Here is a 13,654-nt window from a genome sequence, read left to right on the forward strand (position 1 = left end):
AGTTTAAATATCTACTGATCTTTGTTGCAAATGACAGCATTTAGATGTTGTTTCCAAAGAGAAGAGTGTCTTCAATTATTAATCTTAGTTAATTAGATTAATTAGATTGAGTAATAATTGTATTCTAGCTCAAGCAGAAGTTCTGGGGTTGATTTTTTTCTCTATTTTATTGTTTTGGTATCTTTTATGAGATCTTCTGCATAATTTGTTGCTTCAGTTATTCTACTAACAAGAAGTGATCCATATGGGAGGAGTTAAACATGTTGGGACATTCCCTTGCTGATACGCAACAGTTGCTTTGCAACCTATTTGCTAACTACAATTACATGCTGTAGTAGCCCTTTTCCACGGGGGATCAACCCACTTACCTGCTTTCATACCAGGCGTTCATGAATAGTCTGTCTCCTCTCCATATTTTTAGGTGTTGAATAATGTCAGCTGACATCCCAGGAATGACGTGGACTCCTCTACCCAGAACCAACACCATTCTTGCCTGGGAATACCGAGCCCATGCAGTCTGATCCGCTTGTACCATTTGGTAGCCCTATCCCAATGCTAAACTCATGTTAGCTTGGAAAGTAGGTTGCAGCCGTGCACAACATCTACCGCAACGGTGCCTCTCCTAGTCTGCTCAGTCGTTAAAATTTCTATACAAGTGCACGTCTAAAACATCAGGTACACACACGTTAGGTTTGTTCAGGCCTTGAGCAGCAAGTTGCAAGCAATTCCAGTCCAGAATTGTTTTTTGGGGGTAGAATGTACATGCAGTACATACAGACAGGCTGCACGTGAGGTATGAGTACATTCAAAGCAAAGCTTCTCACTGAGGTTTCTGTAGTTGAAAAATCTTTACTACTATTTCCCTGTTTATGAGACACTGTGATCAGTTTGCATGGAGGGATGTCCAAAATTATAATTCAAGCTTTGATGTCAAATTTTAGAAGTGTTATGAAACTGACAGATGGTAAAAATCAAGTTGTAAAGTGACACAGGATGCTTTCAGCATCCAAAAGCCACTAAGTCTGAAATATCTCGACTCTAATGTTGTGTAATGTAGCATGGGTTGACTAATACTTTCTATTTATATAACCTGCTATCATTCAAGATTACAGGGTGTCTTGGAAATACTACCTAAACCCCCTGATATTAAAGAACAGTATTTTTCCTGCAAAACAAACTTTAAACTGTTTCCCCAAGTTCATACTGTAAGTGGAATATCTTCTGAAACATCTGACTGTGAATTCACACTGCAGCTAAGCCCAGCTCCTTAAGTTATTGATTATGTCAACAAGTTAATGGAAGTTACAGAAAAATGTGTAAAGGGCAAAAAAGGAATTAGTGTGACAAAATTACTAGGATTGATCTTTAGGGATGATTTTTGATCAGAACTTCTTCTGCTTGATCCCTCTCATCCTGCGAAAAAAGTTTAAACTTTTCAGCAATTCATCAAAAGATGATGCACAAGTGGAATAGAGAAACATGAAAGGCTGGCAATCAGTCTGACATCAGCTGAGAGCAGAGAACAGCGTTTCATTGTTTGATGACACAGTGCAGTGCCCCATTTCCTCCAGAAAGGGATAGCTTCACAGGGCTATGGCACAGGTAACTCACTTTCATCTATTACTAGATTCAAGGAGGACTAGAAGAGCTTTTTTTACCTTACTTAAGCAGGCCAAAATCATTAAGCATGAATTCCGAAGCAGTTGCCTTTCCCTAAGTATCTCAATCAAATGTATTTATCAGATTTCTCAAGCGTTGCCTTAAGCCTTGGTGCTAGTGGCTTTCTGCAGCCTAATCCCTGGAGAGCTTCAGACAAAGTACTAAATAAAGATAATGATCTTTATGTATTATTTCCAAAGGATAGCTGAGAATCTTGCAGTTATTTTCTGAAGATCACTTCTTCGAGAATTAGAATATGAGATTCAGAAGGGACATTTCATGACTTGCTGCCATTGCAATGAATAAGTCCAATGAGACAGAAGTTCTGTGTTCACTAGTACTTTCTGTATATATTGGCTTTCTTCTTGATTTGCATTTGGATTGTCAGGACTTACTTGAATAAACTGGAAATCTAGCTTATAGAGATATGCATGTAGAGACAAACATTTGGTTTCATAGAAAAGTATGCCATGTAAGCAGACTTAGTAGACTGTAGGATTGAAATACTGATTCAGTTTTGGCAGTGAATGTATCTAGCTCTCCAAGAAGTTGAAAAAGATGTGTGGTAGTGTAAATTGTGATAGGTTGTCTCCAATTTTAATCTCCTCCTGCTCGGTAGGTGAGACACTGCAATTTGCACATGTTTAGTTAATTGCTATATTTCTCGCACTGGCTCTCAGCATTAGCTACACTTAGAATCCCTAGACTTCATTAACTGTGCTAAGCCAAGCTCAAAGGAGATGTGTAAGGACATGTCATTTGTATGTTAATATTTTAAGTCTTCAAAAAAAAGAAAAAAATTAATCCTTACAAGAATGGGATGCATCAATATGATGGAGAAGTAGAGGGACAAAATAAATTATTTCCTCTTAGAGCCTTTTGAACCAATGCCTGCGTGCTGGGTTACAATGGTGTCGGCATGAACTCCTAAGTAAAAACTGCTCAGATATATTGGGTTGTCAGGTTTTATTTTTTAGGTTGATAGTATGCCCAGAATCCTGTTCTTTCTCTTTCATTTACTTCTTCCACTGCCCACAAAAATTGACTTCTGGAAGCCACCCCTCTGAACTCTGGGAGAGAGGCAATGCTTCCTCCTACAGCGAGGGAGTCATCTGGTAACAACATGCAGCACTGCCTTCATCAGCGGGGCCGGTGCTCTAAGGACACGCGACCACGTCCCCACATGGCAGTTACAGGAAAAAGTCACCAACCCTAATTTTTTTTTTTCTTTTTTTTTTTTGCTTTTCTTGGCACAGTAGAATTCATAAGGGGACATGGTCTTTCTTGATCCCTTTGTGACTTTCCATGCAATATGTGTTCAAAGTAACAATAATGAGAACAGAATTTCAATTTTTTCTGTAGGCAGAAAAAATCTCCTTTTCGCGAACATAGATCAGAAAGTTAGTATCAGTATGTGTGTCACGTCAGTGCTGGCAAATAAAACAATCATTATACTGAATCATTCCCACGTAGTGATGTGTCGGGTTTTACAGTAGTTTCAGCCGAGAGCAGTTCTAATATTTCTAAGGGAAATACCATAGCATCGCAGTATTTTTAGCGACTGTTAACAGATAAGCATGTATGGAAAGAGGCGTTTTCTAGAAGACTTCTCCCCCTACACCAGGTAAAGAAAGAGAACACTTATATAAGAAATTATTAAAATTCTAACAGCACAAAAGTTGTGCGTAATACAGGCTTAAAAAAGCAGATATATTAATTTGTAATAACACAGATACTGCCTGATGTCAGGGAATCTTCTGAGGAGCTCTTACCTTGAGTTTTCTTAGCACTTGTGTGTTATTTATGGCTAATTCTACTACCCACATTTTCCTTTTACTGCTTGCGTCTCTTCCAGCCAATGTTAAACTGCTTCTCTGAACTTGGTGCACCTCAGATCACGGGTGGATTGATTTCTAGTACATTAACTGATTCTTGTTTTATGTTACGAAAGGGTTCCTCTCTCATGGTACACCGTTCCTTTCCATTAGAATCCCACTGAAGCACGATTTCTCTGTCCACCAAATACCTCCTAAATTAGTCTACTCCCATGCTTACGAATTTAATGACCTTCAAAGGTTTGCCTTGCACAGATTTAGTTTCTTAGCTTGTTGGAAAAGACTGCTGAGTAAATAGCATCATTATATGACACAAAACATAACAATGTGGAAAATATCTAAAATTATTAAATATTATTAGCAATTTTAAGCTGAAACTAACGTGCCTTGATAGCCCTTAATATTTTGGTCAGTACTCTGTATGGCAGGAATTATTTAAAGTCTAAATACCCCTCTCCCCTCACCTTCCCCCCATATATGTTTTACTGGTATGCTGTCAACTTCTCTTAGCAGGGATTAGTCTTTTAGGAATATTGCTTGGTATACGGTAAACCAAACATAGTTCCAGGAGCCATAATAATCACTACGGTGTAAAAGTTTGCTGGTCACAGGCTAAGGTCCATGCAGTGACAGCATAGCACATTTTCTTTTGTATCTTAGAAATGTAGCTGCAGTTTCTGCAGTTCTGTTCCTGTTCTCCCTTTATCCACTGTTTCATGTTGTCAGTATGCTGGCAAACTCTTTGGGGTTTCAGCTGGAGCCTTTCCAAGTAAGTTGAAAAGAATTCCATTTATTGTTTTTACTGCATACCTTCCTTAAATGTAATGGATCCATGAAGCTATTCGTTTCACTTCAGTGTAGCTGGCTTTTATTTTCTATTACCGCAATTATGTTGCACACTGTTTCTAAGCCATTTCTTCTTTGTTTTCTTCCAGGCAGAAGAAAAGGCACATTCAGAGGTAAGAACTTTTCTTCACTTTTATATGTATGTATTGCATTATATCATTTAAAATTGCGGGTTTTTTTACCTGCTATGGCTAGATGGCTGAGCCGCTGGGGAAAATACACCTCGTGTCTTTGCACCACTTTTTAAGAAGTATTGGTAAAAAGTGGATGCAGCTTCTAGTGCACTAGAAGGTGTTTTCTTAGTATTGGGCTGAAGAATGCCTCCTGGCTGAGGTTCTGAAAAGGGGAAAAGAATCGATGAGAATCAGGCTTCTGAGTTGGGGGAGCTGGGATACGTCTGATTTCAGACTTAATACCACTCTGTACTGGATCTAAGGGACTGTGCAATTCAAGGTAATGTGCTGCCTTTCAGGAGAAAAATACTTCAAATGTTCGCTTTGAACTTCTCTCCCTTACATTTTGCATTATATTAAATTTCTCAAAACTGACCACTTTGATGGATTTCAGAGCAATGCAGATTGATTTCAGATATAAATCAAATCTGACATGGAAAACAGCTTCTTTCTCCTCACAGTGTATAAGAATGGGTGACAAGCCCGGGTCAGCAGCTGGATACAATTACAGCCTTTCTCAAAATAAAGTCCTGGTTGTATTAAAAGGGCACCAAGGAGTAGCAGCAATAAAATGCAGCACCAAGGGGTGCACTTCCACTTCACAGAGCTACATGCCTTCCAACTCCTGCATTTATGCTGCTCCTATTTTTACTACTCTAATCAGAGAAAAAGCCAACTAAAAGGTATTTTGAGGAAGTTGGACAAGTAAACATATTCTTCCTTACTTGCTGCAGTATATTTCAATGTAATTTCTCCCTGAATTTTCTAAGCATCTTTCTCAGAAAGTTAAAGCAAAGGAGCTAAAGAAGCATGCCATAGCTCAGTGGTGTAAATGACAATTCCTCATTTCACTGCCCTTTGTATAGGGTTGTATAGAGAGGTGAAACAACATTTCTTTCCTGTGTATTTCTACATGAAGTTTTCTCAGTATGTAGGTCTGCTCTGTGATGCTCTTGCAGGAGATGTGGAACAGCACTTCATGAGAACTACCTTTGTATGGCTGCAGGAATATGATGAAAGTGTAGCTTAGAGCAGGAAGGTCAAATAATTGCTATCAAAAACCAAAGAGAAAACTTGCAAAAAGAAAAGTGGCAGTCCAGGATGGAGAACAGCTCAATAATCTGTCTCCTTTGCTCTGAGCTAGTGTAAATGACCTACCTATTTTTGTATCGCAGATGTACAGGAACTTGTTCATTCTTAAAGCTTGTACAATATTCCCTGTTGGTTTTCATGGAGTCATAAAATTAAAGTACTGCAATAGTCTTTACTGGTGAATGTTATGTCCTCCCTTTCGTAGGCTAGTTTTAGACATTTTACTTCTCTAGTCTGGAATAATTTCTTTTATGTCTGATTACGAAAGGGGTTTCAAAGTGAAACTCCATGCTGTGCTTAAGGTCAGTGCAATGGCTGGAGTCCCCATAAGATCTCAAATAGGGTTAAATGGGCTTAAAATGATGCACAAGCTTCACGTTAGGTATCTATCCTAGCTGAAATGTAAACAGGTACTTTTTCTTAAGGATTCTGTTTTTCATTAAAGGATACAGGATCCTTGAATTAAGTTTCTTTTCATGACAACAAACACATTTAAAGCTACATCTATTTTTTTAAGTTGGCAAGTTTTTGAATAATATATAAGGTTTAAAGAGGCTGCATGTGTGAATCGCAGGGACTGTAGGAAGTATTGTGTTAGAGAAAAGAAAAATGTTACTGTACCTCATCTGCCTTTAGACATCTATGAAGGAAAAATCTGTGTCTGAGGTAGTCATCAGTGCCTTCTTCGTTCCGGGCAGTGGGGGAGTACTTTTGGGGACTTTATCTGAGTCTAATGTAGACATTTAACATATGTTGGTTGCATCATGTCTACAGTCAGGCACAGCGAACCTCACCCAAATTCGTTCATGTTTCATAATCTCAGGCCTCATCCAGGGCTGCTATCTTTGACTGCACTAAGAATATGTTTGGAACTTACGGGATTTGGTAAAAAACCATGACATTTACGTGTGCAAACAGAGGATTGTACATATGAAGTAATTAAGCATTTGCCGATATGTGCTCCCTTAACTGGGATCCTAGTTCATACACTGGTTAAGTTCAAGAAAACACTGGGAGCAGCACTAAGTGCCAACTTTTAATAATTTGTATTTCTGAATAGTTCTGAGATTAAAATGTGAAACTAAAAGCAGTCTTTTTTTTTTTTTTTTTTCTAGCAAATTCAGAAACTACGGAGAGAGCTGGTTGCATCACAAGAGAAAGTTGCTACCCTTACATCTCAACTTTCAGCAAATGTAAGTATTTTTACTTGTGATCATAAACAGTATCAAAGAATATATTATCAGATTGGCTAATCGCTCTACTCGACACATGGTCTTGGAGACTTTTACTCCAGACTTAAATAAATTTATTTTGGTGGTTTTCAAATTAATTATTTCATTAAATGTCTGTATTGCCTCAGCTTCAAGCAGAAGAAATCTTGTAATCAAACACAGTGGAAATGGAAAGGGGAATTTGCACACATTTGGGATGTGACAACAGTTCTATCCAGTTCAGTTTCACTCTTTCTTCAGAATCAATTAAAAAAAAAAGCTGAAAAGTAAACACAAGCAAAGAAAGGGCGTGGATTGCATATTCTGATAGAATTCATTATAGTTTCATTTCACGAAGATAAACCCTGCAAAATGCAGATAGATGTGGAGGGAAGCAAAGTTGTATATTTTGTATGCTGCATATACATATTCATTGTTGTATATTCGTATGCTGCAATAACTGTGCTGATATATAACTAATGGAAACTGGGCTGTTCCCCAGAGAGCTCCCTGGCATTCCTTCCAATTGTCATACGCTGCTAATATGAGTTATTGAACATGTTATTGGAATATAATGCCAGATAGGAAATGTGAGCTACAATCCTGTGTGGTTACTATGGTTTCAGATGAAGTTACAGGATAGTTACTGAACAATCTGTTGTATAGTGATTTTTAAATGCAATTCAGGATATAGCTATAGTTATCATTCCCAAGGAAAGCCGAGATGCGGTTGCAAGAGAGTATCATTCTGCATTTGAGGAAAGCAGCTTCCTGATGTCTTGGGCAACCTACAGAGTGCCTTTCTTTGAAATGCAGATGGACCAAGTATTTAGATCTATAAATACTGCCATTATTTTCAAGAAATTATTTCAGTCAGTGTAGTAGTACTGTGTTCGCGTTGCGAGGAAATAATCTCTAGCTGTGTGAAAGCCGCTTGTTCTCTTAGGACTGCTCCACGTGAAAATGTGGAAGAGCTACTCTTTGCACTTTCTGCTCTGTTCCCAGCTCTGAGAATGAACTAGTGAAGCAGAAAATATTGTCTGGTTTAGACACCGGTCTTTGCCAGGTTGGGCAGTTCTTCACTCACCCATCCTGAGAGCAGCAACCTAAAAACCAACACCGAGAGGTCGGAAGAGCTAAGCCAGCGTGCCTCGGGTAGTCGTGTTCGCTAACAAGTCCGCTGCTCTCTGCAGGGCACTTTTCTTTCCACCAAGAACGCGGGGCGGCAGTGGGAGCCCAGGGAGGCAGGCCGTGCCTGGGCTTGGGACCCAGCGCAACCACGGACGTCCCCCCATCCACTCGGAGAGCCCTGCTAATGCCCCCGCAGCAGCAGCCGGAGTTATCCAGAGGAGTTGGCTTGATTCCCGCAAGCCCCTGATTTAGTTGAAGACGTCCCTGCCCACAGCCGTGGGGTTGGACTAATTGACTTTTACAGGTCGCTCCCAACCCAAAGCTTTCTGGGATTCTGAGCAGTGGTGCCACATCAGTAAGACCAAACTGTTTGCCCGTGGTGGGCTTGGGCTCAGGTTTCTGTGCTAGAGCTGGTGTGGGAGACGCTCTGATGGCGATAACTCAGGCTCTTGGGACCGTCCCTCGCTTTACTCTGTGGGCAGAAACGCAGCTTGTCCTTCTTCTGCTAGCGCTCAGCAGAGAACTTCAGCATATTCCTTCTTGCTGATGTGGTGAAAGGGAGAGTTGAAAGATGACTCTGTTTAGTCTCCATCCTCTTCCAGTCACCCCAGCAGTGCCATAGCTTATAACACAGCAACAAGGGCCGCAGAGTGAGGATGGCAGGGCATTCTCTCTGCAGCTGAGGCAACGAGGCCATTTTTCAATTTGCTTGAGCAAATTGTGTCCAGTCTCTCCCCAGTGTTATTTAGAAGTCATTGACTATATTTCTGGCAAGTATTCTTTTGTGTGGAATAAACACCATACAGACTGGTTTCTAATAACATTACCTATTCCAGGCAAATCTTCCAAGTCAGCCCCAAGTTACTATTAGATTTGGTCCATACTTCAAAGAAACCGTGTCAAGCTAAAAAATGGATAGTTACATTTTGGCTTGGTTTTCACTCAAACTAATTCTGCGGCATGGGTGACAAATAGGTTGGGTTTAATCTGTATAACTCACATTGCATTGGTTGGGGTTCTTGTCCCATGTACTGCCTCTGGACTTCTGAACACCTAGTAAGAATGCCCATAGCTTTTCTACTGATCTCATTGGAACGGTAATATTTTCAACAGGACAATTAAAAAGTATATACAAGTGCATCTGGTTTTGCCTATCCAGAAGGACCACATTTGTAAACCTGTACATGCTTCTATGCATATATATATATATATGTGCACGCACACCGTATGTTTTATAAAGGTTAATTTAATCACGTTCTTTTGACTGTGTCACTCACCTTCTAATCCATCTCCATGGAGACATTCTTTAAACTCTAAACCTATAAGCAACCCTAAAGCTGATCCTTTTAGCACATGGGGTTTTTAAATGGTACCAGAGAAATCTTTCCTCTTCCCAAATCCCCAACATGTGGAAATTCCCTCAAAATTAAACTTGTCAGGAGCATGAAACTTAGAGGCTTCAAGTTCTCCAGGCATAATCAAGGGATTTGGACACCCTCACAATTAATGCAATCCTGAAAGAAAGGTTGATGTTACTAGATACTGTAAGTAAATTTGGGGGGGATGCTGTCATGAGGTACATACTTTGCAAAACCAAAAATTGAAAAGTATTGCACAATAAGCCTGGTTCTGAGTTCATTCTCTGCTATTTCTGGTACAGAATGTGTAAAACATTAAAAAACCACTTCCACAAAAGTCCGAAGGATCAAAAGAGACCACTTAAAGAGGTGTTAGTACTAATTCTGTCAGTCCTTTGAGCACTTTATGTAAATAAATTCCAGGAAGTATCACTTAAACACCAGGAATAAAGTCCAGCTTGAAAACAGAGTATATATAAAACTTTTTAATTGTGATGTGGCCTCTGAAATTTAGTCTAATTACAGAATTGATATTTAAATCACAGTGATTATATAGTTTTCATAAAAATTATGAGAGTAACTAACAAACACTTGATTTGACAAACTTATGAAAAACCCAGATGGGCTTCTAATTTTCATGAACTTGTACCGTCTTAGCCATGCTTCACTTGCATGTATTCATTTATCATTTGTCTCCTAATCTGAGAGACATACGTCACCAGGCTCTGGCATTTAAAGGAGAAATAATCCTAAACACAAAAGCTGGAATTTATCCTCGGAGAAGAAATCAAAACCCTGTTTTACCCTCTAAATAGATAACATAGTACTGCGACCCTCATTTTGAGTCACGTGTGCACGCCAGGAGGCTAAAACCTGAACAAACAGTAAGTCTAATGCAGAAAAAAGTTTGATCACTGCCTATCTTTTCTGCAGATACATCCATCTCTGGCAGGCAGAGAACTGTGCGAACAGAGTATCTTCTGCGGTGCCTTTGCTGACCAGAACATTACTCAGTCCTTTCTGATGCCTTTGCTATAAACGCATGCATCTTAGCCTTAACCCTACGCTCCTCCAAATTTTCAGTGTCGGAACATATGCAGCGCTTTTTTTTCCTCGCTGTGGTCTGGAGAAGGGAACTATTAATAGCCAGAAATCTTGTTCCCTCACAGTTCATCTCGGGCTTGAATTTGTGGCTACCATTTCCCTTTGTAGAACTCAGCAAAAGTATTGTATGCGAGTGAAAAAAAGAGCATCTTATTCATCCCATTTCAATGCTATTCATATCTTTCTTTGCTTCGCCACAAAAGATTATTGGTGACAGTAGTACATGTGTCATTCAAAGACTGCCAGGCTGAAATTTGACCTATTTCATCGAGCCGTTGCTTGATATTTTACATCAAAATCTGTCAATTGGAAGTTGTAGCGTTTCGCAGGCATTTTGGAAATCTCTGCTAAGACTTTTCTGATTTCGTTTCATTTATTATTCAGGTTTTGTTGGCTGGACTCAAGTACTATGCTTGATTTCAGCAGTTTATTTCATTTGATTAACCCCAATGTGTTTTGCCTGCATATGATTAAACTCAAGCAGGGCCCAGCTGTTGTTTGGATGCTTAATTTACAGGTTTTTTCTGAGGTTCTGGCTTTTCCCCTGGCGCCTGTTTCGCTGTTGCTGAAGGGCAAATCTCAATACTAATTAAGAAAGGGCCCGTTTTCAGTGCAGCAAGTGTCCAACCAGCAGACTTCCTACGTGACTGACAAGGGCTCAAATTCCAGCGAGCAGCCTGAACCCAGCCCGTTCGGAGGGACTTTGATCAGAGCTTTGTACTGTATGAAGCTGAAGGGTGCGTGCTCGCAAAGTGTAGCGGCCCCAGGATGCCAGTAGAAAGCGGAGGGGGTTCTCTGGCTAACACTCTTGTTTGGCCAGCTCTGAACCACTACCCTACGGCCAAACAACGAGAGAATAGCAGGCGGCGAACAGAAAAGGTCACCAGATGTTCGGTCGCTACTTGCAATCAGCCCGATCCCTTCTGGCCTCTCACACCTCCTTTCATTCAGCCGTGTCAGGTGGGAGGAAATTTATTTATTTACGTTTGTTTTATAAACCCGGACACCGCCGATCGAACGGCGAAGCGTGTCAGCGGATAGTCTTTGGGTATGCCAATGTCTTGTTCGGGATGGGCTGTAAACCTAAGGGCTGAGGTATTTGGGGTTTGGCTGGCTGGGACCGTTTAGTAAGAAGGAAATGTTTAAAATCAAATCTGTCATCTTGGCACTGAAGTCATTCCCTGAGCATATAGCTCTTTGACTATTTCCAATGGGAATTTCGCGTGGTAATGGAAGTCAAAATTAAGCCATATGTGATGGATGTACAGATTAAGAGCTATACATCATCTGCGTATCCAATATGTATATCATGTTAAAGATGGATATATTTTGCTGCAGGCATACTTCCAGTAATGCCCAGTTACTTCACTCTAATGCCAGTATATCTGTCTCCAAGTAGAAACGCTGCATTCAATTGTAAAGATATGTTTTATCTTTAGAATAAGTGTTATTTAAAGCACATGCAGTATTCAGGCTATTTTGTGTGGTATTCAAATAACACATGCCACGGATGAAACTACTGAATCTAATGCAGAGTTTTCTAGGTGTGAGGGATTGGCTGTCACTTTAAAAAAACCCTCTATTTAAGTATTTTTACGAGAATGAAAGAATGGATCCTTTTGGATAAAGTAAATAATCCTCAGAAATTGAGGATTACCAATCCAATCAAAATCAATTACCAAATTTGTAAGTGTAAAAGAGTTTTTTTCTAATTAGAATTTTTTTTATTTCTAATAAGCATTTTTAAGACCACAGTTACTTCTTTCTATTTGTTTCAATTGTTTTCTGAATTATTTTGCATTTAACTATTTAAATGCAAAGTCTGATCTTAAATGGGAATATATACGTACAAATATTTTATGCATACTTCCACACAGTTATAAATATACTGATAATCTAGCCTTTTTCAAACTAACTTTTCTTATTTTGTTACAGTATTTCTTTTGGGACAAATCTGCATAATATTTCAACAAGTAGGAGCTCCCTAGACTGCTGGATAAATAAACATTTGCTGCCATGGGGAAAGGCAGCACAGTTTATTACTCTGAATGTAAAATTAATATTGTATTTCATAGAAGAGTATTCTGTTGTAGTAAACATTTAAAGTAATGAACAATGCGATTGAAGTTTTTTTTCCTGAATAGTTTTTGGATGATGGGCATTTGAATTATGTTTCTTTATTATTAGCAAATCGAGACTGGATAGTCTTGATCTCAAATGAGTTAGGAAGGATCCATTATCTTGATCCAATTACATTTAGGATGCAAAAATTTTAGTGTGCCACTCCAAGAAGGTAATGTGCTCTAGCACAGGCTGAATTTTAGTAAGAATCCACAGTTGTGACATGGCTGTCTGTCTCTAAAGACTGTCAGACAATAACTTAACAGTTTCAGTGACCTTTGATGACATTCTTAATGATGCTTTTTAGTTCTTCATTTTTCCTATGAGTTCCTTAATTTTTCCTGTAAGTTCCTTGTGGTTTATTCATGCACAATGTACGCTGAAGTTGTAGCTACGGAATAGGAAAATACTTTGCACAAATATGCACAGTTAGGTACCAAAGAACTGTGGTTATCACAGTCTAATTGAGAGAAACGGACAAAAGCAATGCATAATTAAGCAAATTATTCCTCTTTTCAAGCCCTCAGTCCCCATTGTTATTCTCATGGTAAAGCAGAACCACGGGCCATCAGCCAAGCCATAGATTTTTTTATGAGGCAGGGAACAGTGAGCTCCATTAGTTTCCTGTTAAACACATGTAATGAAGAGACATTTGGCTATAATTCTGTGGTAGCGCATCTACTTTGTCCCTGATTGTGTTCTGGGTCAGTGGTCCTCATCTTTGGAATTAAAACACCATAAATTAGTCTGAATGTTTTTAACATGTAGCTAATTATTGAAGTGAAAAGTTTAAAAACTAGTTACTTTTATCTTCTCAGAGGAATGAAGTAGTGAAAACAACCAAAGGCTGTAGCTTCCAAACTAGCTAGGATAACTTTATATCGATTGACAGGTTTCAGACGTGCATTTGGCACGTATTTCAAGTTCATTTTATTTAAAATTATAACTGCAGGAATAAAGCCCAAGTGATAAATGTTTAAATAGGAATATACACAATTACTAATTAATCCTTAAGAAATTGCGTATGCATCTAGTGTCATGTTTATCAAAAGATAGTCCCTGGGGTATGTATCTTTTACCAAAAGAATTATCCCTAAAGCATCCCTGCAGATGCAGAAAGCAGG

General features: G+C 39.1%; 1 protein-coding gene across 1 annotated transcript in view; it reads left to right on the forward strand.

Annotated features, from left to right (window-relative positions):
• The window catches only part of NAV3 (neuron navigator 3), a 417,043-nt gene that overhangs the window by 371,151 nt on the left and 32,238 nt on the right, over positions 1-13,654 (forward strand). Inside the window, exons 21-22 of the mRNA XM_049792275.1 lie at positions 4,430-4,453; positions 6,721-6,798. Coding sequence (XP_049648232.1) covers positions 4,430-4,453; positions 6,721-6,798 — 102 coding nt within the window. The remainder of the gene's footprint in view (positions 1-4,429; positions 4,454-6,720; positions 6,799-13,654) is intronic.

The sequence above is a fragment of the Accipiter gentilis genome, chromosome 34 (assembly GCF_929443795.1).
Source record: "Accipiter gentilis chromosome 34, bAccGen1.1, whole genome shotgun sequence".
In the NCBI taxonomy this organism is placed as follows: Eukaryota; Metazoa; Chordata; class Aves; order Accipitriformes; family Accipitridae; genus Astur; species Astur gentilis.